Here is a 24,943-nt window from a genome sequence, read left to right as displayed (position 1 = left end):
AGTCCCTTCAGTACAGGGTTGAATAGGGACATTTCAATCAATACCTGACTGTAGGACTTAGTGTTAGCATGAAGGCAGACTTCATGCGTGTGTGCCTGTGACCACACACCTGCACACACAACTATAATATACCATCAAACACATCGTCTGCATTACTGCTTATTGTACAGCCGTGCGTTCATATAGTATGTTGTACATGATGTGCATAACAAACCATGCACACTATCATGCAAGATATATACTGTATTTATGGAAAGGAGGGGACAATTTTGGACAATTGATCTGATCAAATGTATTTGTAATTTTCTGAATTACCTGGAAATTCCCAAATAAACTTTGATTGAAGTTATTCAATCAGCAACACAACGTGTTTATTAAGAAAAGTTTTAATTCCAAATCGTGATAGCTGTAAACTTGTTAATTGCTTTGTATGACTCTCTTTGATGGATGGAGAGAAATCTCTCTGTCATGACTGTCCTGTGAGGATCCAGATAGGTCGGATCAGCTTTGCAGTGGATGACTTTGGCCAGACCCCCTTTACCCCGCAGAGGGGGGAGGGGAGCTGGTGGGGGGTTGACAGTTCACACTGTGTTGTAAATCAGGGATTAGAACTTTCAGCTATCTCCCTCTCCAAATTCACACAGGAATGTGCCTTTGTTCACAGACGTTTCCCCGTCGAAACTCTAATACGTTCTAAAGCGAATACTGGAACAATATTTCTAACATAGAACGTGGGGGGGATGGTCAAAGGCGATCTAAAGAATAATAATGTCATATGGGTTGTTATTTTGTGATGTCATTATAAATATTATAAAGGAAATACTGTAACAAAGTATACACACTACATGTATGAAATCTCCATTCTCTACGTCGTGCATGAAATATGAAAAAATGATGAATGTATTTTTGTTAAGATATGGATGTGATTTTAGGAGCCATCAGAGATAATTTGTTTTCTATAAACTTTGCACAGTAAGTAACCACGCCCCGAGTGAGGTCAGAGAGCGTGTCAGCCTGATGGAAGCGTCCCTTTCGACCAGAGTGTATAAAAGGATTGGTAAAGAAAATAACATTCAGACCAGAGAGGCGTGTAGCCGCAGCTCCCATCCAAAGTGGTTTGAAATCTCAACACGAGGTAGAGACGATAAAGTCACCTCCCGGACCATCACTGGTTAAGGCTGATTATCTGTCCTAGGTAAAGTATCTAGAAAAGCAAATTTAAGTTGGGCCATTCTACTACTCTTCAAACCATAGTAGTCTACTACTCTCATCACCCCACTGAGAACCATTGATACGGCTGGCTAGCCTATCTTCAAATAATCATCTTCCATAGCGAGTGGAAGCAGAGTGAGCTCTGTAGTTCTGTTCAGGACTACACGACGGGTCACCGGATGCCGGGCGATGGCAGAGGAGAGCAACAGTAGAAGAGACGGGGGGGGACCCCTTTTGGACAATCAGAGCCTTACAAGCTTGCCATGGAAAGGCCCAACGCCCTTCCTAAGAAGGCCTGGTTCCGACAGCGATACACGGTAACCAATGCATTTACACATAAATAAATTCATGATTTCTTTCTCCAAACGGGTGGCGGTTTGCAAAGTATATGATTACTGTGAGAGTAGTTCTAAATGTACCAAAGTATTATGTCTCTGTCCCTCTCTCTCTCGACCCTCTCCATGTCTCTTGTAAAAATCCGCCATATTGTGTCAGTCCGCAAGGGACCTGTTTCTAATGTATTAATTATGTGTGTTTAGCCTGTGTTATCATTTAGTGAGCTAGTAAATAAATAATTAAACTGATTTGTGTAGTACCTAATCATAAGTAAGGCTTGGGTTTTTGCAGATGCAGGAGGTTACGACTGTTCAGAATGATAATATGATACTTGGTTGTGATTAATACATTGACTGTTTTATGGATGTGATCGGTAAAGACTTTAGAGTTTAATTCGGAAGACTCTTTAAACAACTGCTCTTGTGGTGCCCCAAATCCTAATGAGTTAATTGTTACATTATTCATTCAAATCGGGTTACAATTAAACATAGTTGGTTGATTAGATAAATATACCAGTCATCAGATGAATGGAAGTAAAGTCACGACATCTCTGTAGCTAACCAAGGGAATGATTTGATAATGGGGGTTTGCTAACAAATGAGTTGAGATGGGTAGATGCTAGTTGCTGTGTGAGTCAGTAAGTGTAAGTAACAGTGGTGAGTAGTAGTTCAGTCACTAGTTCTAAAAAGCTTGTGGTATGTTAGGGAGCCTTGCCCATGGTTTGAAATGGACACACAAGGTTAGAGCATGCAGCACACTGCACTGGGGAAGTGGACTCAGTAGGAATACCATAATGATCTTAGGCCTTGTCTATGGCCATGTCTTGGCAAAAACCTCCTGGCTGTACATCTTTTTACAAATGTGAAATTCACCAGTTCTGTGTGCTGCTAATAGGCAGTGAGAGCTGACTGGCACCATGGCAAAACAATCTGGGCTAAGCCCTGTCTCACTGTCCCTCAGGTCTCCCCACAGCTCTGTCGGCAGGCCAGCCATCCCTTCCTCCAGGTTGATTGAGCATCGCTTTGCCACTAGAAATCCAATAGCGATTTACACTGGGTCTCCAAAATGGCATTCTGCGGCTCATAAAGCCTGGCTACAGTACTAAAGCCTTATTAATGAATGTATTAGCTGCAACACATCCCCAGAGCTTCAAAATGGGGGACAGAAGAGGACGAGAAGAAGGAGGAGGTGGAGAGGAGCGAGTGTCTGGAATTGGGAGAGAGCTAGGGGGAGAAGGGAGAGAACTATGAGTCATCTTACCCGGTCTGTGGAAAGGGGTTGAGGAGCAGGAGGCAGATCCACATGCCTGACACGAAAACTGCAAGTTTCCGGAGAGTGGCAGCCATCTCAAACTACGGCCCAAAACCCTGCAGAAAAGAGAGGAAGAAGAAAAGATTGGTGATGCAGTAACACCTCAGATCAATATGCATCTCCAGGCCTGGAAAGCAGAACGCACCGTCTAATAAACACATCATTCACTGGCAGGTGTGCTAAAGGAACCTGGATCTAAATGGATTGCCTGATGACTAGCTTTTGTCACACAGACACACAGACAGTTTTCCTCAATGGCCGTAATGACAGAGAGATATTGAAAAGACTGTAAACAGCTTTAAAGAAAAATAAGGGTGTGTGCTGCCATGAAGAACACACATGACGTAAGCCAAATGCTTTGAGTTGATATACAGTATATTCCGAAAGTATTCAGACCCCTTGACTTTTCCACATTTTGTTACGATACAGCTTTATTATAAAATAGATTTAAAAAAATGATTGTGATCAATCTACACACAATACCCCATAATGACAAAGCAAAAAGTGTGTTTTTGAAATGTTTGCTAATTTAGAAAAAATAAAACACAGAAATATCACATTTACATAAAGTATTCAGATCCTTTACTCTGTACTTTGTTGAAGCACCTTTGGCAATGATTACAGCCTCGAGTCTTCTTGGGTATGACGCTACAAGCTTGGCACATCTGTATTTGGGGAGTTTCTCCCATTCTTCTCTGCAGATCCTGTCAAGCTCTGTCAGGTTGGATAGGGAACGTCGCACAGCTATTTCCAGGTCTCTCAAGAGATGTTCGATTGGGCTCTGACTGGGCCACTCAAGGACATTCGGAGACTTCTACCAAAGCCACTCCTGCGTTGTCTTAGCTGTGTGCTTAGGGTTGTTGTCCTGATGGAAGGTGAACCATGGCCCAGTCTGAGGTCCTGAGTGCTCTGGAGCAGGTTTCCATCAAGGATCTCTCTGTACTTTGCTCCGTTCATCTTTCCCTCGATCCTGACTAGTCTCCCAGTCCCCGCTGATGAAAAACATCCCCACACCTGAATGCTGCCACCACCATGCTTCACCGTAGGGATGGTGCAGGGTTTCCTCCAGACGTGACGCTTGGCATTCAGGCCTAATGTTTCAATCTTGGTTTCATCAGACCAGAGAATCTTCTTTCTCATGGTCTGAGTCCTTTAGGTGCCTTTTGGCAAACCCAAAGCTGGCTGTCATGTGCCTTTTACTGAGGAGTGGCTTCCGTCTGGCCACTGTACCATAAAGGCCTGATTGGTGGAGTGCTGCAGAGAAGGTTGTCCTTCTGGAAGTTTCTCCCATCCCCACAGAGGAAATCTGGAGCTCTGCCAGAGTGAAATCGGATTCTTGGTCACCTCCCTGACCAAGGTCCTTCTCCCCCAATTGCTCAGTTTGGCCGGGCGGCCAGCTCTAGGAAGAGTCTCGGTGGTTCCAAACTTCTTCCACTTAACTTTTCTTCCATTTAACCATTTTTCTTGGGGACCTTCAATGCTGCAGAAATGTTTTGGTACCCTTCTCCAGATCTGTGCCTCGACACAATCTTGTGTTGGAGCTCTATCGACAATTCCTTCAACCTTATGGCTTGGTTTTTACTCTGACATGGACTGTCAACTGTAAATAGATAGGTGTGTGCCTTTCCAAATCATGTCCAATCAATTTAATTTACCATAGGTGGACTCCAATCAAGTTGTCGAAACATCTCAAGGATGATCAACGGAAACAGGATGCACCTGAGCTCAATTTTGTGTCTCATAGCAAAGTGTCTCAAAGTGTCTGAATACTTATGTAAATAATGCATTTCTGTTTTTAATTATGGGGTATTGTGGTAGATTGATGAGGACAATTTTGTATTTGATCCATTTTAGAATAAGGCTGTAACTTAACAAAATCTTGAAAAAGTCAAGGGGTCTGAATACTTTCCAAATGCACTGTATAAAGTATGAAACTATAGGTTGTTAGTAATGGAAGCTTTGGGCCTTCCATATTGTACTGTATAAGTCATGTTTATGTCCCAAGCCATGGTAAATGCCAAAGCTCTTCAACGGTTACAGGTATAGTAACCTACCCCAGTGGGATTTAACCTTTGTAGTCACCTTGCTTGTGAATACTGTAGTACTAAGTCCTGCTGAGATTGATGACAAACATAATCTTTACTGTCAGCTCTGAGCAACCCATGTTTTAGATGAAATGAAGACAAAACTAATATGGATATTTTAGCACTTGGAGACAGTGGAGGTAAACATGGACTCGCCAACAACAGCAAATTATTCAAATTACAGATGAAACAAGTCCAATGTGTTTCCTTGCTGCGCGAGCCAAAACCAGTGAAGACAAGGGAATTTATTTGCTTTTCTGCCCAATATGCAGCAGCACAACAGCTATGGAGCATAAATACTGAGTAATTCCTCTCACCCAGGCAGCAGGCTACTGTCACGCCCTGATCTGTTTCACCTGTCGTTGTGCTTGTCTCCACCCCCCTCCAGGTGTCACCCATTTTCCCCATTATCCCCTGGGTACTTATACATGTATTCTCTGTTTGTCTGTTGCCAACTCGTTTTCTTTCGTTAAGCCTACCAGCGGTTTTCCCTCTGTCCCTGTCATTTGATTGTTCCTGGTTTTTCCTGGGTTTGACCATTTCTGCCCACCCTGACCCTAAGCCTGCCTGTCGTCCTGTACCTTTGCCCCACTACTCTGGATTATCGACCTCTGCCTGCCTTGACCTGTCGTTTGCCTGCCCCTGTTGCTGTAATAAACATTGTTACTTCTACACAGTCTGCATTTGGGTCTTACATGAAACCTGATAGTACGAACTGGCCATGACTGACCCAGCAGACTTGGACCAGCTCTGCTATGCCATCTCCTCCTAAGGAGCCACCATTGGTAAGTATGAGGAGTTGCTTCGTGGTCTGATGGAGGGATTCCAGGTCACAGCCGAGCATTGGACATTTTTGCTGGAGCAAGTCTGTGAGTTGCCTACCACGACGGTAACCTCTCAGCCCTTCAGTAACCCGGTTGGTAGCAGCGCCGTCACCCTGGATTCCCGGGAACCCCGCTTACCTCCCCCGGAGTACTTTGATGGAGAATCGGGCACCTGTCGAGCGTTTCTCACTCAGTGTTTCCTCATCATGGAGCTACAGCCTTCCTCCTTCCCCTCGGACCGTTCTAAGATAGCGTACCACGCTGATGTCCGGGAGGGCCCTCGCCTGGGTTACGGCTGTTTGGGAACAACAGTCGGCTGTTTGCTTCAGTCTGGAGGAATTTGTGGCAGAGGTAAAAAATGTTTGAGGCTCCGGTGTCCGAGAGAGAGGCTGCCCGGAAGTTACTCCAGCTTTGGCAGGACTCCCTCAGTGTAGCAGACTATGCGGTGGATTTCCGCATGCTAGCAGCGGAGGGTGCCTAGAAGCGCTGTTCGACATGTTCCTGCACGGATTATCGGCGGAAGTAAAGGACAAGCTACCACCGGATCTCGACTCACTCATCGCTTTAACCACCCGGATTGATGGTCGGCTACGGGAACGTAGGAGGGAGAAGAGGTCTGATTGTGGTTCCAATCGCTCACTCAAGGATCCCACCCTGCATCTGAGGAACTCCGGAAGTTCCCGGCATCTACATCCCTGAGAGGATGCGAGCATACCCGAGTTCCTCCAAGATCCTCAGACTGCCAATTCACGTTTTCCCAAGCCGATGCAGGACAGGCTGTCTCCTGCAGACCGCGTAAGCAGACTTGACACCCAGAGTTGTCTGTATTGCGGTACTGCCGGTCATTTTGTATCTACCTGTCCCTTCAAGAGACCTATCTCATTCGTTGGAGTGAATACACTGGTGGGTCTTAAAGATAATTGTTCTTCTCCCCTTACTCGCCCCCTCTCCATGCCACCCTGCTGTGGGGTGACCAGTCCAAGTCTCTCCAGGTACTCATCGACTCGGGTGCCGATGTTACCTACCTCAGAGCTGGGCATCCCCACTCAACCCCTCTCCATTCCTATGGATGTTAGAGCGCTGGACTGGCGCTTTCTAGGCCGGGTCACCCACCATTCCACCCCATCAACATACGAGTGTCAGGGAACCACAGCCAGACGATCCAATTCCTTCTAGTTGAGTCTCTGCAGGTTCCCTTGGTATTGGGATTCTCTTGGCTCCAGCGACACAATCCCTCTATTGACTGGGCTACTGGTGCCATCGTGGGTTTGAGCCCGTCCTGCCACACTCATTGTCTGAAGTCAGCTCTGCCTGCCCCGGGATGTCTTCCTGGGGGCTTGGAAATTGCCCCGGACCTCTCCGCCAGCCCCGCAGAGTACCAGGACCTCCGGGAGGGGTTCAGTAAGGCCTGGGCCACTTCGCTTCCTCAGCACCGACCGGTATCCAAGAAGGTGAAGCCTGAGGCACTGGCACACCGCTATAGTGCCGTGGCTACACCCCTGAAAGCCGAGACCTTTCCTCCCCGCTCCACGATCATTAACCCTGATGCTGTTCGTCCTCTGTTGCCCCGTACCCTCCGTATTTTTCCTACCTTTTGTGTTTAGAGTTAAAACCATGTCTTACTGCCCCTTGTCTCCTGTTTCCAGGCCCACCCCTCTCCCCTGTCTCATTGACGGCTGACCGGTGTACATGGTGAGACGTCTCTTGAAGGTTCAACCTCGGGGCAGGGGATTCCAGTACCTGGTTGACTGGGAGGGTTATGGCCCGGAGGAGAGGTGTTGGGTCTCCGCTAGGGACATCCTGGACCCAGGCTTCATTTCTGAGTTCCAGCGCTGGCACCGCGTTCAACCAGGTATGCCCAGGAAGGGGGTAGTCACACCCTGATCTGGTTCACTTGTCCTTGTGATTGTCTCCACCCGCCTCCAGGTGTCGCCCATTTTCCCCATTATCCCCTGGGTACTTATACCTGTGTTTTCTGGTTGTCTGTTGCCAGTTCGTTTCGTCAAGCCTAACAGTGTTTTTCCCTCTGTTCCTGTCGATTGATTGTTCCTGTTTTGACCTTTTCTGCCCACACTGAGCCTGCCTGCCATCCTGTACCTTTGCCCCACTACTCTGGATTATCGACCCCTGCCTGCCTTGACCTGTCATTTGCCTGCCCCTGTTGCTGTAATAAACATTGTTACTTCTACACAGTCTGCATGTGGGTCTTACCTGAAACATGATAGTTACAGCATTAGGTTCCTGTGTTTTCCCCTCCAAAGGTTAGTTTATAAAGCTGCTGTTATTCACCCATTTCTTCAGACACACCAACAGTGTAGGAGCTTTGTAAGGATTAATACTGGAATCACCCACACATGCATAGATTACGAACAAACATAAATAATGTAATGACTGAGGCACCTGGCAACAAGACAAAAAAGCTAAGTCTGGGGAATAGCTATGAACAATCCCAAGAAACGCCATTTTATAAATGTCACAACATAAATACTGCGTTGCTTACAAGGTAAATGTAAACGGGTGGGTCTTTTTGGAAAAACAAACCAAAAGCAAAGAAGGTAAGAGGTTATCCAGCAAAGGGACTGATGGGATATGCAGCAGATTCTAGCTCGAAATTACATGCATCTCATCAGTCATCACTGTGGGTGTGTGTGTGAGAGAGAGAAAGAGACAGAGAGGGGGGTGGGACAGGAGGGAAGAGAACAGGGAGGAGTGGGTGGGTGGGGGAGAAGTGGAGACAGAGAGGAGGGGGGCAATGCAGTTATTACTACTCTTTGAGATGGGGGAGGTAGAAGCAGCATGGTAAATACAAAGTCCTTCATCTAGCCTATTGATCTGTTCTAGTTTTAATTTCTTCTCCCTGAAATTCTGGCACTGGTGCAAAGCCTTTAGACTTCTTTACACTGTAAAAATAAGAAGTGACTTCTAAGAAGGTGGTTAAGTGTTTATCTGATATTTCATGTTCTGTGTCTACAGAACTCTGATGGTAAGATTAGCTGTTGACATATTCCTTCATGACAAAGCCAACAGGGAAGCCACATACTGTCACAAACCTCCTCTACCAAGTATATATAATTCAACACTGAGTGCTTTCTGACACCTCGTCATCTTCTGAGGGTGTGAACAAATCTGCCTTGGTATGGCAATCTTGCCAAATAGCGGCAAGGCTCAATTCTCTAAACCATGTGTGTGTGTGTGTGTACATATTACCTCAATTACCTCGACTAACCGGTTCCCCCGCACATTGACTCTGTACCAGTACCCCATGTATATAGCCTCGCTATTGTTATTTTACTGCTGCTGTTTAATTATTTGTTACTTTTATTTTCAATTTTATTTTCTACGTTTTTCTTAACTTCTTAAAGCATTGTTGGTTATGGGCTTGTAAGTAAGCATTTCACTGTAAGGTCTCAACCTGTTGTATTTGGCACATGTGACAAATACAATTTGATTTGATTTGATTTGAGTGCATGTCGAAAAAAGATAGACATCTCTCTGCCGGCACCTGTCAAACCATCAGAGCAAAAGGTCAAAAACCTCAGCTCCCTTTATCTCCATGGCCATGTGTCAATAGTCAAATACCAGCGGGGCCGGCTGTCCTTCAGAGCTCCATGGCCACGTACGGAGGACAAAGTAAGATAAATGTTTATCTAAACGACCCGTCATTAAAATACGTGCCTTTTGTGACTGTGTCATCCCATCTGAGGTGCTTTAAGAGGATAGGGAACATTAGGGAAGCAGTGCGTCTCGGCATCAGACCCCTGTCCTCTCACTGTGGCTCTGCTGAGTGGATCCTTAGTTGTCTGGTTACAGCTTGACATCCCATCCCGGTTCTCACACTGCAGGCTCTGCTCTGTGGGTCAGTGTTGGCCTGGTCACTGGTCAGCATCACACCCCTGATCTCACACCATGGCTCTGCTCTATGGGTGGTCACTGGAGCGCATACAGCTAACTGCTTACAGCAGCTGTGTCTTGGTTTACAGCCTCTCCCCCCCCCTCTTGCATTGATGAGAGTGAGACCCTCATCCCATCCCCCCTATCCCTTCGCAGCTTTACAGATCGAGGATCAAACACAGACCTTCCTTAAGGAAATAGGAATGTTCTCTGTTACAAGAGGTAGGAAACACAAACGATCTGAGGAAGGGTCAACAGATGTGAGATGTGATACGAGTGCTCAGTCAGGATGCGTCTCTACAGGTATGTTCCTTCTCCTTCACCACATGTGCCCATGTCCCTGATGACTGCACTCCTCCTGGGCTGAAAGACTTTAGAAGGGCATCCCCAATCTTCATTCCAGCTGAGCGCCGAATGACTTTGTTTAATTGTTCTCTCTCAGCGGTTTTTTATTATTAATGGGCCTATATTACGACTAATTCTGGATCGTTAGCCATCAGAGATTTTATGTTACCCATAAAAGCCGCAGGATGCCAGTCCTCCAGAGCCAGAAATAACATTTCCCTGCCCTTTAATGTCTGACAGAAAATGATGTCTGCTAATGTCATGATATCTACTGCTTCCTATTTAAGCAAGTCCTGCTCGCATCGAGGTCATCATCTCACATAATTTATATCGAAGAGTCTTAAATGTAATTAATATTTTTATCTCTAGTCTAAGACAAGGTAGCTGGGTGCTTCACTGACTAAAGTGAACAATCGACTGCAGCCTTTCCAGACATAAAAAGCTAGACCATACATTATTTAGGGGTTCACAGCGAAGCTTAGAAACGTATTGTCATTCTCAGAATTGTAAAAAAAAAAGATATTATACAGTTGAAGTCGGAGGTTTACATACACCTTAGCCAAATACATTTAAACTCCGTTTTTGACAATTCCTGACATTTACTCCTAGTAAAAAATTGTGTGTCTTAGGTCAGTTAGGATCACCACTTTATTTTAAGAATGTGAAATGTCAGAATAATAGTAGAGAGAATGATTTTTCTCAGCTTTTATTTCTTTCATCAAATTCCCAGTGGGTCAGAAGTTTGCATGCTACCAAATACTAATTGAGTGTATTGTACGGGGAAATAAAATGTATGAAATGTATGCATTCACTACTGTAAGTCGCTCTGGATAAGAGCATCTGCTAAATGACTAAAATGTAAATGTAAATGTATTGCCTTTAAATTGTTTAACTTGGGTCAAACGGTTCGGGTAGCCTTCCACAAGCTTCCCACAATAAGTTGGGTGAATTTTGGCCCATTCCTCCTGACAGAGCTGGTGTAACTGAGTCAGGTTTTCTAGGCCTCCTTGCTCGCACACGCTTTTTCAGTTCTGCCCACAAATTTTCTATGGGATTGAGGTCAGGGCTTTGTGATTGCCACTCCAACACCTTGACTTTGTTGTCCTTAAGCCATTTTGCCACAACTTTGGAAGTATGCTTGGGGTCATTGTCCATTTGAAAGACCCATTTGCGACCAAGCTTTAACTTCCTGACTGATGTCTTGAGATGTTGCGTCAATATATCCACCAAATTTTCCTCCCTCATGAAGCCATCTATTTTGTGAAGTGCAACAGTCCCTCCTGCAGCAAAGAACCCCCACAACATGATGCTGCCACCCCCGTGCTTCACGGTTGGAATGGTGTTCTTCGGCTCGCAAGCCTCCCCCTTTTCCCCCCAAACACAACGATGGTCATTATGGCCAAACAGTTCTACTTTTGTTTCATCAGACCAAAGGACATTTCTCCAAAAAGTACGATCTTTGTCCCCATGTGCAGTTGCAAACCGTAGTCTGGCTTTTATGGAGGTTTTGGAGCAGTGGCTTCTTACTTGCTGAGCGGCCTTTCAGGTTATGTTGATATATGGCTCGTTTGACTGTGGATATAGATACTTTTGTACCTGTTTCCTCCAGTATCTTCACAAGGTCCGTTGCTGTTATTCTGGGATTGATTTGCACTTTTCGCACCAAAGTACGTTCTTCTCTAGGAGACAGAACACGTCTCCTTCCTGAGCGGTATGACGGCTGCGTGGTCCCTTGGTGTTTATACTTGCGTACTATTGTTTGTACAGATGAACATGGTACCTTCAGGCGTTTGGAAATTGCTCCCAATGGTCAAAAAGAATAGGACCGATTGGCTTATAGGTGACGCTGTTATAAGCAGTCTCACTTAAACCCTCATAACCTTCGCCCCGTTTGACCTAGAGACTTGAAACTTTGTTTGTAGGTGTCTTTTCTCATTCTGAACAAATTTGCCTCAAGGACCCAAAAGTTCCGTCAGGATAGATTTTCCTCCATCTTGGACATTTTGGTAAACTTTTTATAAACCTATTCCCATGAACCATAAGTCCAAATAACACCAAAACACCGGTATGTAGGCCCATAGTACATCTCTTCATTTAGGGATTGGTTAAGAGATGGCTGAGTTTTTGATTTTACGTGTCCATTTAAATCCTTTCTAAATACAAACTGGTTTTTCCAGCAGGCTAAGAGAGGCACATCCAATGTTCAAAAGGGTCTGTTTGCCGTTTTACAGATTAAAACCAACCATTTCTGGTGGATTGACAATGGAACCCTGTTTAAAGTATCCTCCCTTTAAAATGAAGCCATACAGAGTTGGATACAATTCCAATTTCATCCTCCAGAAGAGGCAGAACAAATATTAAAGCAAATAATATGGCCAAACTCCAATGTACTGATGGGGGAAAGACCAATTTTCTTGGAAAAAAATGTATGAGGTAGGTATCATGTTTATGAATTACATTGTAAATAAGGATGGTCAAATTATGTTGCACAAGTAATTAACAAAGGTGTATGGAGATATAAAAGTATAACCAACTCATCGCAGCTCTGCCACAAAAATGGAAGAGGCAATTACTCAAAAGAGAAAGGAATGAATTGGTTTGTCTGCCTCCAATGAAAAACCATGCATGGCTAAAAATGACTAGTATAAATCGTAAAACGTATCAGTTTCACTTAAGGCTGAGAGGTTTGACAAGTTTTCCTGCACAAAATTCTTGATAGTCGGGAACATAATTTTCATGTCCCAATACCATGGCACCAGGTTAATGAACTGATATCCAAAACAACAATTGACGCATCAATCTAATTATTTTCAATTTAAACTATTAGGATGTATTGCAAAAGGAAATAGTAAAATGGAAGTGTACTGGGAAAGATGGGTTAGTCTGTGGACAGGGTTGGAATTAACATTGGTTGATTGGCCAATACACTTGGAATCCAAGACGATTTGGAAATATATATATAGTACCAGTCAAAAGTTAGGATATTCCTACTCATTCAAGGGTTTTTCTTTATTTTTTACTATTTTCTACATTATAGAATAATAGGGAAGACATCAAAACTATGAAATAACACATATGGAATCATGTTGTAACCAATTTTTTTTTTAAACAAATCAAAATATATTTTAGATTTTAGATTCTTCAAAGTGGCTACCCTTTGCATTGATGACAGCTGGGTTCAAAGTCGGCCACTACACCACTAGATGGCACCATATCACACCAGGGCTATAAGAACTGAACCCATGGACATGAGGCCATGAAATTTGGTATGTAAACCTAATGTATTTGTCCTTAGAAGCTGTGTGAATATAAGGTCAGTTGGTGGCACTATGAATGTCATTGGCACCAGTGGCACCATAGAATGCTAGAGCAGTAACTATTGATCATCATTTAAATTTAACATTCATTTGCATGAGACAATTTGAAATATTATGATTAGTGTTGCGCAGTCAGCGTATTACAGCTGTGAAAGTGTATTGAGGTATTTTGGAAGACTAATGTGGAGTTTACCAACTGAGATTTAAGTCATTTACACAAACAGATTTAGACAAAATAAAGTGTCAGAATTCAAAGATGACCACCATATACCAATGCACTAATATTTCACAAATCCTAACATAAACCATTAGTTAAATTGACCCAATAAATGGACAATAAACTTAATACATGAAATAATGACTTAAAGAATGATTACCTGCTGCATTCAAAGATAACCAACCTACAGTACTAGACTAAACTTAACTTGTGTCATCCTTGTGTTATTAACAGATAAACATGGTAATGCTTTCACAGACTGAACATAAGGGAAGATAGCAATAACTATATCATGTTGGAACTATGTAAGGGATTATAAAAAAAACGGGTAACTGTAATCTGTTACGTTACCAGCAAAAATATTGTAATCAGATTACAGATACTTTTGAAAAACTAGATGATTACTTAGAGGATTACTTTTCAATTCAGAAAGGATGTTTGCAGGAAAAAAAAAATCGGACACTTCTGTGTTTTATCAATGACATTCAAATCAGCATTGGAAAAAAAGGTGCCAGTTTAAATTTGTTCCACGTGAGAGAGCCAAACCACAAGTCAGAGACCACTATGATGACACGTCAGATGTGTTTGATAAATCGTGGGAAAAGAGCAGGAATAGGCTTTTGTAGGCTACAGTCCAAGCTATGTCTTCCAATGGTACGACTGCTGTCGGCATCCAAAGATTATCCAACTTGACTAAACACTTGGAGGTAAGGATGACAGCAGTGGTGTAGTCTACGGTGATACGGATATCACTTATTATTGATATCTACATAGTGCATTGATGTGAATCACACTGCTGCTCTCTCATTTAGCTATTTGCGCCTTACGGATTATGGTTGTTGTGGATGGCTGTTCACAAATCTAAATGTGTATTTGAACCCAATAATGGTTGAATTCAAGAAGTTTAAACTGCCTATCAGTCTTTGTTTTTGAAACCAGTAGCCAGCCAGTGAAAAATGCGCTCTTGCAACAGCTGTATAGTGCAGATCCCAGCCTATGGAATAAAAGCGGGGCTTTTATTGCTCAATCTAATTCATGCTGATAAAAAAAAATCCATAGGCCTGATGGACACATGCTCAAACTCACACACTTATGATAGACTTAAAGGGGCAATCTGTAGTTGCTACATCCATTTCTGGATGTATAAATTATATATATATATATATATATATATATATATATATCCATTGATTCTTGAAGAATATAATTTATAAATGTCTCATGAGCTTAGTTCAACTGTCACAATCCATGACAACCCAAAATATAAGCTTGTTTTACTCCAATGTTTGTAAGCATTGTAAATGTAAACAAACATTGTATAGCCTTATAACAAGGTTAAAACAATACTTTTGATATCATGGATGGTCGGTTCTTGCATCCATAGCTCTGTCTATTAATCTGAGAGTGGTTACATTTCTCCAGGCCCATCCCTCAGCTTTTTACCAAAATAGAGGTGGGGCGACCGTTTTGTTATTTTTTCACCTGTGGATTTGCCCTTTAAACAGCTGCATATTATCAAGATATCAAAGTGTCACCAACAAAAAGGTAAACAATAGGCCAATAGCAAATGCAGCATATGGCATTCATTTCCCCATGTAAATAGTACTTTTCAGTAGTGCTTAAAGCATGCCATTCCATGAGCACAGCATTTATTTTTCAACTGGAATCAATGAGCCCAATCAGTCCTCCATGACAACAAAATCATAAACAACAGAGTAGGGCTGGCCAATAAGTCCTTAGTTTTGGGGTCATGGTCAGGTAAAATAATTTGTCTAATCTTTACTTCCATATTTCCAAGTCCTATAACATTTATTGGAATGACTGGAATTCTGATACACTTTGGTTTTTAATATAAAGATATAATTTAATCGTATTATTATATGTAGTAGAAAGCGGTGGGTTAGAAGAAGTCTACATAACCAACCCATAAAGTAAAATTGAACGTCCATATATGGCCAGCTATGTAAACTTTAACATTAATTTATCCTGCAGTAGATCAATTGGTAACATACATTTTGTCTTCTTCTAATGCCTCTTAAGGGGAAAGTAATCTAAAAGTAACTGAACGTAATCAGATTACGTTACTGAGTTGGGTAATCCAAAAGTTACATTACAATTTTGGACAGGTAAGTAGTAACTAACGGATTACATTTAGAAAGTAACCTACCCAACCCTGGTCCTATCTGCCATCATGTGAACCCTGTTCCTTGCCGCTTGCATCTATATTTCCTGTTATATTGCTATTGATACATTATACCTAAGATTCAAAAGCCACCTCCACAAGCAAATGATTAACATCCTGAAAACCAACTGTCGCTAGTTATGAAGACCGAGAGCCACATAGTGCTCTAAACAGACATTGTCACCGTCACTGGACTGCAAACAAGAAGGAATTCAACTATCCTCTCCTATCCTCACTTCATTCTAGCCCTGTCGCTAGCACTCGCAAGATCAGTATGGTTGTATGAAGCTACTTTACTGTATGTGGCATTTCATCATTTCCTTCATAAGCATTTTGGCATATAGATATTCTCTCCCCTCATCATTCATAAAGTATCACGCTGGCACTACAGTACCCACCAAGCCACCAGCTGTTTGTGTTAGGCCTACCACTTTAAGGATGGGCAGAGACACCAAACCTCCAGCAGCTATACCACACTGTAAAAAGATATATTGAGACTCAGTCAAAATGACTTGTTTTATCTAGTCAAGTCAACTTAATTAGCAACAGTTGAAGAGTTGACTTTTTTTTAAGTTGAGTTGACTTCAACTCACTCAAAATGCCAAAACATTAAATCAAGTTGAGTTAACAAAAAATATGTGTTTAGGGATGTTAAGATTAACTGATATGCATCGGTCCCTGATTCAAATGTTTAAGATACAAGTGCATCGGTCCATGGACCACAAACCGATCCAAATGTACTGTAGCATGCATCTGTCAGAAAATCCATTCAAATGTTACGAATCGCCGGTTCACAAAATGTTTTTTTCCCCCTCATATTACATTTTTTCTACCTTCCAAAAATACCTCTCATCATTTCTGACAACTGATGCGTCCTCTCCTTCCGTGTTGAACTAAGTATGTAACTGTGTTGACAGTCATTGATCTACAAGTCTTTTTGCATGCAGAACAACCCCAGGCAATAACAATAACCTTGTCAAACTGCGCACTGTGCCCAGCTCCGCTCGTTGACCAGCGAGAGGTAGGCGGCCTGTTCCTCATATTACACATCTGCGCGGCACCTTCGTCATTAAAATGCCAAAATTGCTTGCGGGATATAAGCTTTATTAGTTGAATGACAACCTATTTAATTTGCTAGGTAATTGTTATCTATGCGATGTTGAAAACTGTGTTTTACCGGAATAAAAGTAAGCTACCAAAAACACAACTCTAATCGGGCTATAACTGCTGAATGGTGCCTACAATAAGTCAGTCCAGACGGTCCAGCTCTGAGGCCCAGCTCATGAGCAACATCAGCAGCAGATTTGAATTTAGAATAGAAAATGAATGCGTTTATGCAACAAATGTTAGTGCATCATACACATCTCTAGTGTTTACTCAACTTAGAAATACACTACTGGTTAAAAGTTTTACAACACCTACTCATTCAAAGGTTTTTCTTTATTTGGACTATTTTCATGTCTCAAAGTAATGATGGACTGTCGTTTATCTTTGCTTATTTGAGCTGTTCTTGCCATAATAATATTTGGTAAAATACTATCTTCTGTATTGATTGAATTGAATTTATTTCGGGCAACAGACATATACAACAAATGTACAATGTGGACCCAGAGGTTATCACTGGAAAGTATTTATTAAAACGCTTATTTCCAAAGTGGTCCTCGATGGTAAAACCAATAACACATGAATAAAAGTCATGACAAAATTACAAACAACCATAAATACATTCATTTATATTGGCACCCTAAAAAGTGTCACTATTCACTGCACTTCTCCCTAACCTTAAAAATCAACCATATTCATTTCACATTAAAACAATCTATTAATTGCACATCATACTGATCCTTCAGATAAATACACCTGACCAGCAGTAGGGGCACAAGGGGCAGTGGAGTGGTTTCTCTTACTTAGACAACCTTGTCCAAATGAAAAACTTTGCCTGCTTTTTAAAGCTATTCCATAGACAAATGTCTGTATGAAAAAACGTGCTCCTCACAGTACTGTTAACTCTTGGGATTTTACAAGACATAACACTAGCTCTGGTATTGTGCCTGCTGGTTATAGACCATATCAATGTGGTTTTTCATGTAATCTGGGGCACGGTCATTTAAGATGTCAAACATATGATTACTTTTAAGTTGGTCCACTCTGGACTCCAAAGGCAACAAGCCCACCTCCCGGAACTCCTGTACCCCTATGTGGGTCCTAGGGGGGACATTCAGCATATACCTAATAACATTATTTTGCATGACCTGCATTCTCTTTTTCAGCTTTTCTGATAGCCACCTATACCAAGCAGAGCAGGCGTAATCAAAATGACACTGAATCAAGATTGAGACAAGCAGTTTCTTAACTTTAATGTTAAAATATCTAGTGTTATGATATAAACATTTCAATTTGTTTGCCATTTTAGAAAGGTCTCAAGAAAGGGATTGATCTAGGGACACACCAAGATAAGTTTCACTTGTTTTAGATTCAAATCTCCTTGCCTGCACAGTTTACTGTTATCTTGCCAGCCCTAAGCAATCTACGTTTTGTTCCAAACAAAATCGATTCAGGTTTTCCCAAATGTAAAAACAATTTGTTGTCAGACAAGCAATCTCTAACAAAATGCAATTCCTTACTCAGGGTCTCCTCTATGTAAACTGTATCCTTCCCTAATACCAGTATGGCTGAATCATCAGCATAAAGCAAGAGTTTGCACTTTACTGTATCTGGCATATCATTAACATATATAAGAAATAAGAGAGGTCCTAAAATTGATCCCTGCGGTACTCCACAGGATATTTCTTTGGCCTCTGACAGAACATCACCAACATTACATACTTGTGTTCTGTTGGTCAGATAAGACCTAAACAAATTCACTGCCACATAATTTAGACCCATGCATTTCAGTTTCATCAGGAGAATATCATGGTCCACAGTGTCAAAAGCTTTCTACAAGTCTAACATGACCATACCTGTATTGTTCCCCTTCTCACTTTCCTGCTTAATGTGGTCAAAAAGGTAGATAAGGCAAGTATCAGTGGAATGAGCTGTTCTAAAGCCAGATTTTAGTTCATAAAGAAGTTTGTGCTCAAGAAGGTATCCCTCAAGCTGATTAAAAACTAATATCTCAACTTTGGATAAGGCGCTGAGGATTGACACAGGCCTGTAGTTTCCTACATTTGTTTTACTGCTCTTCTTGTGGAGTGGAACCACCCGGGAACCAAGAGATGAGGCCATAGTGGTAAAAAAAAATGTTAAAATAATTTGCAGCCTTTGCCTGGTCATAACATAAAACATCCTCAATATCCAGGCCAATACTACAGGATTTTACCTCATGGGGAGTTTTTAAGCCAATGTCCTTTAAAAATGTCCACAGTTTACGAGGCTGATGTAAGTTGTCATTAACGGCATCTATATAATGTTGGGATTTGGCCTTATCCATTTTGTATCTTGCCTGGTTTCTACAGTTAATATAACCATCATAATCTTCTGTAGATTTGTCCTTCTGAATCTGGCCAGGTAGCGATCCCTTTTCCTTATGAGGTCTAAAATCTCGGAAGTGATCCGTTTCCCTGACCGCTGTTCAATTCTAATTTGTTTCATCACAGCCAGCGAGTCGAGTGCAGACAGAAACAGATCTTTAAAAAGATAACAAGCTTGATCAACATCATCACAGTTTAGTACATGAGACCACTCCAAAATTCCAAGTACTTCTACAAAACGTTATTTTGAGTATTGTTTCATAGACCGTACCTTCATGTATTTATTACCTGTCTCTAGTAGCATTTTGGATGTCTTGCTGGTACAGTAGGTTACCATATGATCACTAAACCAATATTTAAGACTCCTGACTGACAGACGTTCTCTTGATCTGATACAATAATCAAATCCAAAGTTGATTTACTGTCAATACACCCGGGTTGGCTCATCAATCAGTTGTTTTAGTCCAAATAACTGATTAAAGTTATACAGGGCATTTACTAGTGTACTTTTCTTGGGTGATAACTGCACAGTTGTATTAAAATCACCAAGCAGAATACATTCTCTATCAGCAAATACATTGTGATCACAGCAATTCGATTCAAGTAAATCATAGAAATTATTCTGCTTAGGAGACCAATAGCACACACCAACAAGTATTACCCCCCTACCTTGTCACAACACAACTGATTGGCTCAAACGCATTAAGAAGGCACACCTGTTAATTGAAATGCATTCCAGGTGACTAAAATAGTAAAAATAAAGAAAAACCCTTGATTGAGTAGGTGTTCTAAAACTTTTGACCGGTAGTGTATACAACCATGAAATCAAATCAACTGAAGCAACATAACTGCTGCATTGACAAAAAATGTAAAGTTAATATAATTGTCATAACTAATGAAATCAAGTAGAATCAACAAAGATCAACGTGTTTACTAGAAATTCAAAACCAAAAAGTAAAATCAACTGAAACATAACAGCTGTATTTATAAAAAAAAAAAAAAAAAATCAAGTTCAGATGACTTCAATAAATGTTGGTGGGGGAGGGGGGGTAGAGCTCATTAGAACATTACCCAGCATGCTTTGCAACCGTCCATTTTTACATTTACATTTAGTCATTTAGCAGACACTTTTATCCAGAGTGACTTTAATTAGCCCATTCAACATTGATAGATAAACAACCATGTGTAAAAAGTAACAAGTAAACGGTCTCTGTAACCAAAAAAAAAAAAGTGGTCTGTTGGTTGGTTGGTATTACTGAGTGCACTGTCAGTTTGGAATCTGGCGAAAATGCTCACACATGAGCAAGAAACAGATGGGAGCACAATTTTCCATATTGAAATCTGCTTTATATAATTTCAAAGACTTACATGCTGACCGCAATGCTCGCGTGTGGTAAATTTACACATACATGTTATTCAATCATTGCACCAACACTCCTTGTGTGCGTCAATGAGCGTCTGCTTTGCCAGGCGCTAAAATAGAACTTGGTTCTTTTTGTGAAGCTTGACGCACTGCAAGTCCCGCCTCTCCCATCTCCTCATTGGTTTTTAGGAGCATATACCCACATGGATGATTGAAAGATGAGCTGAGGTCTACACTCCAGTCGGTAGTGGTAATGCACCTTAAAGTTAGTTTTCAACTGCCATATAAAGTCCAAAGAAGAAGAAGAAGCCTGAAGGAGGAGAGATTGCTAGAAACAAACTCGGTTTACTCTTTTATCTGTGGATTAATTGTCGGAGTAGAGGACCTTGTAAATTTCAGGTAAAATAACAACCCAATATTTATATCACAGGACAAATTAGCTAGCAACAGCAAGCTAGCTAGCTAAATTGCCATAAATGTTTAATGCTTTTCGACCTGTCCGCAAATTAATATAGTTGGTTCAGAGTTCGATTTGACATTTCAACCTGAGTGTCCTGGTGTGGGTGGACAAAATCAACATGCGCGCAATGCCGCACGCACTCCCATGAGTGGTCTGGCCAGCACGTTAGACAGTTCAGAAATGTGTAATTTTCAAAGTAGTTGTTTCAACTGTATAGGAAGTTGACAAAACTTAAAATGTTAGTGCAGCCAGATTACTTTGGAAGGTTAAAACAACTAATAGTTGTGACTATCAAATAGTTGTCCTCTCCACTTGGTAATTTGTCCAAACATCTTGAGTAGCTTTGTTCAAATCAAATTGTATTTGTCACATGCGCTAAATACAACAGGTGTAGAACTTACAAAGAAATGCTTACTTACTTAACCAACAATGCTTTAAGAAGTTAAGAAAAAGTACAAAATAGAAAAGTAAACATTTTAAAATAAAAGTATTAAATAATTAAACAGCAGCAGTAAAATAACAATAGCGAGGCAATATACAGGGGGTACCGGTACAGAGTCAATGTGTGGGGCCACCGGTTAGTCAAGGTAATTGAGGCAATATGTACATGTAGGTAGAGTTAAAGTGACAATGCATAGACAATAAACAGAGAGTAGCAGCAGCGTAAAATAGGGGTATGTGTAGCCCTTTGATTAGCTGTTCAGGAGTCTTATGGCTTGGGGGTAGAAGCTGTTAAGAAGCCTTTTGGACTTAGACTTGGCACTCTGGTACCGCTTGCCGTGCGGTAGCAAAGAGAACAGTCCATGACTAGGGTGGCTGGAGTCTTTGACAGTTTTTAGGGCCTTCCTCTGACACCGCCTGGTATAGAGGTCCTGGATGGCAGGAAGCTTGGCCCCAATGATGTACTGGGCTGTAAGCACTACCCTCTGTAGTGCTTTGCAGTTGGAGGCTGAGCAGTTGCCATACCAGGCAGTGATGCAACCAGTCAGGATGCTCTTGATGGTGCAGCTGTAGAACCTTTTGAGGATCTGAGGACCCATGCCAAATCTTTTCATTCTCCTGAGGGGGAATAGGCTTTGTGGTGCCCTCTTTATGACTGTCTTAGTGTTTTGGACCATGATAGTTTGTTGTTGATGTGGACACCAAGGAACTTGAAGCTCTCAACCTGTTCCACTGCAGCCCCGTTGATGAGAATGGGGGCGTGCTCGGTCCTCCTTTTCCTGTAGTCCACAATCATCTCCTTTGTCTTGATCACCTCGAGGGAGAGGTTGTTGTCCTGGCACCACCCGGCCAGGTCTCTGACCTCCTCGCTATAGGCTGTCTCATCGTTGTCGGTGATCAGGCCTACCACTGTTGTGTCATATGCAAACTTGATTCTGGTGTTGTAGTCGTGCCTGGTCATGCAGTCATGTTGTAAACAGGGAGTACAGGAGGGGACTGAGCACGCACCCCTGAGGGGCCCCCGTGTTGAGGATCAGCGTGGTGGATGTGTTGTTACCTACCCTTACCACCTGGGGGTGGCCCGTCTGGAAGTCCAGGATCCAGTTGCAGAGGGAGGTGTTTAGTCTCAGGGTTGGTCCTTAGCTTATTGATGAGCTTTGAGGGCACTATGGTGTTGAACACTGAGCTGTAGTCAATGAATAGCATTCTCACATAGCTGTTCCTTTTGTCCAGGTGGGAAAGGGCAATGTTGAGTGCAATAGAGATTGCATCATCTGTGGATTTGTTGGGGTGCTGTGTAGATTGGAGTGGGTCTACGATTTCTGGGATAATGGTGTTGATGTGAGCCATGACCAGCCTTTCAAAGCACTTCATGGCTACAGACGTGAGTGCTACGTGTTGGTAGTCATTTGGGCAGGTTACCTTAGTGTTCTTGGGCACAGGGACAATGGCGGTCTGCTTGAAACATATTGGTATTACAGACTCAGTCAGGGACCGGTTGAAAATGTCAGTGAAGACAGTTGGTCAGCGCATGCTCGGAGTACACGTCCTGGTAATCCGTCTGGCCCTACGGCCTTGTGAATGTTGACCTGTTAAAAGGTCTTACTCACATCAGCTACGGAGATTGTGGTCCCACAGTCATCTGGAACAGTTGATGCTCTCATGCATGCTTCAGTGTTACTTGCCTCGAAGCGAGCAAAGAAGTAATTTAGCTAATCTGGTAGGCTCGTGTAACTGGGCAGCTTGCGGCTGTGCTTCCCTTTGTAGTCTGTAATAGTTTGCAAGCTCTGCCACATCCAACGAGCGTCGGAGACGGTTTTAGTACAATTCAATCTTAGTCCTGTATTGACGCTTTGTCTGTTTGATGGTTCGTCGGAGGGCATAGCGGGATTTCTTATAAGCATCCGGGTTAGAGTCCCGCTCCTTGAAAGCGGCAGTTCCTTTAGCTCAGTGCGGATGTTGCCTGTTATCCATGGCTTCTGGTTGGGGTATGTACGTATGGTCACTGTGGGGACGACGCCATCGATGCACTTATTGATGAAGCCAGTGACTGATGCGAAGTACTCCTCAATGCCATCGGAAGAATTCCGAAACATATTCCAGTCTGTGCTAGCAAAACAGTCCTGTAGCATTGCATCAATAGCAGCGATCAGGAAGATAGAATTATGATCAGATTTGCCAAATGGAGGGCGAGGGAGAGCTTTGTACACATCTCTGTGTGTGGAGTAAAGGTGGTAAAGGTGGTCTAGAGTTAATGTCAGTTTGATCTCTGGAAAATCAGTTGAAGCACATTGATTTAAAGAAAAATATAAAGTTCACTCAACAAGTTATTCAATCCACATTTGTCAGTTCCACTTACTTTACTAGGTTGAAGTAACTTTAGGATATGCTAACTCTACATGAAATCCGAATTGTATTTGATATGCAAATTTAAGGCAGCCAGGTTAAACTTTAAGTTGACTCAACAAATATTTTTTTTTATTAGTGTATGGTGTCCTCAGCCTGGGCTGTCTACTCCTGTTTACACACAGACTGGGGGGCTGAGAAGGCACTAACGATTTGACAGCTTTGTCTTTGCAACCCCTAAATTTAACAGTCCAGGACATACAGGAGTGGAGCCCACTAGTGGGAGGCACCGGTGACTGACAGGCAAGGTAAATCAGAAGAGAAAAACATTTAGTCACTTCTGACTGCAAGGTGAGACAACTTAATTAAGCTTTTTATTGGTGTGATGCTGTGATATCAGTGCTGTAGTTGCAGCAGTCCAGGAGCAGACAGCAGAGATCAACCTGATATTAATGGCTGAATAGGCAAGGTCAACAAGGCCTCTTAACAGCCTGGCTCCTCTAAAGCCTCTACTACAGGATGACGGGCTAGACCGTGACAGGGGGCAGAAAGAGGTGTCTGCCAATTAAGTATGTACTGTATCACCTCCATGAGCAAGAATGACTGGGTAAAAACAGCCATGAAAAAAGGCATGGTTAGTGACTGAGGCGGAGCAAAAATACCTTGGCTTTCATATGAATGTGATAAGCATATGGGATGCTGCAGTGGGAACGGGGCGGGCTGGTCTAAGTCTGCTCCTTGGGCTATATAATCCACTTCAAAGCAATGTTTACTTTCTCTTTGGCGAGAGTAGAGAGAGAAACACTGACACGTGTAACATAACAAATAACATGGACTCAAGATATATTTTCAGAAAACCATTGAAAGTTAATTTCTCTACAACTGTCAACTTGGGAAAGGGCAAGATCTCTAATGCCCACCCACATTTGTTCAAATAAAGCATGATTTGGCAATTTCTTCTGAGATATTGCTTGTTCTGCAATATTTGACACCCATTTATCAAAATTTGCAAACTGTACAATACAGAAATGAACGGCTCTGCAGGTACAACAATTCCCATAGAACTAATACATGGAATGTGAACAAAATCCAGTTATGCATTTCCAAAAAGGGCACAAGTGGGGAAAATGCCATACATAAATAT

At 42.2% G+C, this 24,943-nt stretch overlaps 1 protein-coding gene across 2 annotated transcripts in view; it reads right to left on the bottom strand.

Annotated features, from left to right (window-relative positions):
- Positions 1–24,943, bottom strand: part of LOC115154643 (gamma-aminobutyric acid receptor subunit alpha-3-like) — a 160,572-nt gene that overhangs the window by 119,401 nt on the left and 16,228 nt on the right. For both annotated transcript variants that reach the window (XM_029701089.1, XM_029701090.1), the window contains exon 2: positions 2,809–2,915. In XM_029701089.1, coding sequence (XP_029556949.1) covers positions 2,809–2,894 — 86 coding nt within the window. In that variant the 5' untranslated portion in view covers positions 2,895–2,915. The remainder of the gene's footprint in view (positions 1–2,808; positions 2,916–24,943) is intronic.

The sequence above is a fragment of the Salmo trutta genome, chromosome 19 (genome assembly GCF_901001165.1).
Source record: "Salmo trutta chromosome 19, fSalTru1.1, whole genome shotgun sequence".
NCBI lineage: Eukaryota > Metazoa > Chordata > Actinopteri > Salmoniformes > Salmonidae > Salmo > Salmo trutta.
The sequence above is the reverse complement of the archived record's forward strand: the minus strand, read 5'-3'. Positions and strand labels throughout refer to the sequence as shown.